At 35.7% G+C, this 1,003-nt stretch overlaps 1 protein-coding gene across 1 annotated transcript in view; it reads right to left on the bottom strand.

Moving 5' to 3' along the window:
- Positions 1–90: 90 nt before the first annotated feature.
- The window catches only part of LOC119582082 (tenascin-like), a 2,988-nt gene continuing 2,075 nt past the window's right edge, over positions 91–1,003 (bottom strand). The window contains exon 5 of the mRNA XM_037930330.1: positions 91–890. Coding sequence (XP_037786258.1) covers positions 722–890 — 169 coding nt within the window. The 3' untranslated portion in view covers positions 91–721. The remainder of the gene's footprint in view (positions 891–1,003) is intronic.

Here is a 1,003-nt window from a genome sequence, read left to right as displayed (position 1 = left end):
CTGCATTTATTCTATTTTGCAATACATCCAATTTGATAAGTTCTACAAAAACTTGATTTTGATTAAAGTTAGGCCAGCTTAGGGGCCGTGAAACCACCGTCACCAAAGAAAATATATAAACGCCATATACAATCATTACGTCATTACCTACGTCATTACGTCAATCATTACGTCATTACCTCTACTTTGCATTTCAATGGCGATAAAGATAAAGTAAGTTCTTGTTTTCTTTGCCTTTACCATGGTATGTTAATACGGATATGTATATGCATTAATAAGAGTCTTGAGTGATAGGGTACCATCCATTCTTAATTTTATTTTTCTCTAATCTTACGTACCTTTTAACTTAGTCTAAGGAACCACTAAACTGTACAAAATAGAACAGTTGTTAACTTGACATTTTTTTTAAAGCTTTCGTGAATTACTTGCTTTCCCCCTTCCCTGTCTCAGATACAATCATACGTATGTATTTGGTAAATATAATTTTAATGTAACTTTATGAAATAAACGTGAAATGTGTATACAGCACATTTGGGCAATAAGAAAATCTGCAATTTGCGACAAAGGTAATTGGGTTAGTGTTGCAATACCATAATGTATTGTGCATCAGAATGGCTTTCAGTAAATAATTTGGCGTCGAAAACAATAATCATATAACAGGTAATAAGTCAGAAATATTCCCATACAGAATATTTTTGGCTTCACTCATTATTCCAGTCTTTCAGGGAGCCGGTCTGATCATCATCGTAGAAGACTTCAGTGAATAGTAATTGCCATGCCACTGGTACCAGTTGATACCATTACCAACGCTCTTGTGAGAACCACTCAGGTATTTGCCGTTGAGATTAGCATAGTGACAAGGGCTACTGTACCACCAACCGCCTTCACTCCTGTAAGCATAAGAAATGGGTGGTTGAGGCAAGAAATAGCAGTGACTTCTTACAGGTGTTTTCTCTATGAATGATATATGGAGTAATGGCGATCGTAATTTGCACGATCTCAA

The sequence above is a fragment of the Penaeus monodon genome, chromosome 15 (genome assembly GCF_015228065.2).
Source record: "Penaeus monodon isolate SGIC_2016 chromosome 15, NSTDA_Pmon_1, whole genome shotgun sequence".
Lineage (NCBI taxonomy): Eukaryota > Metazoa > Arthropoda > Malacostraca > Decapoda > Penaeidae > Penaeus > Penaeus monodon.
This window is presented reverse-complemented; position numbering and strand designations above follow the sequence as displayed.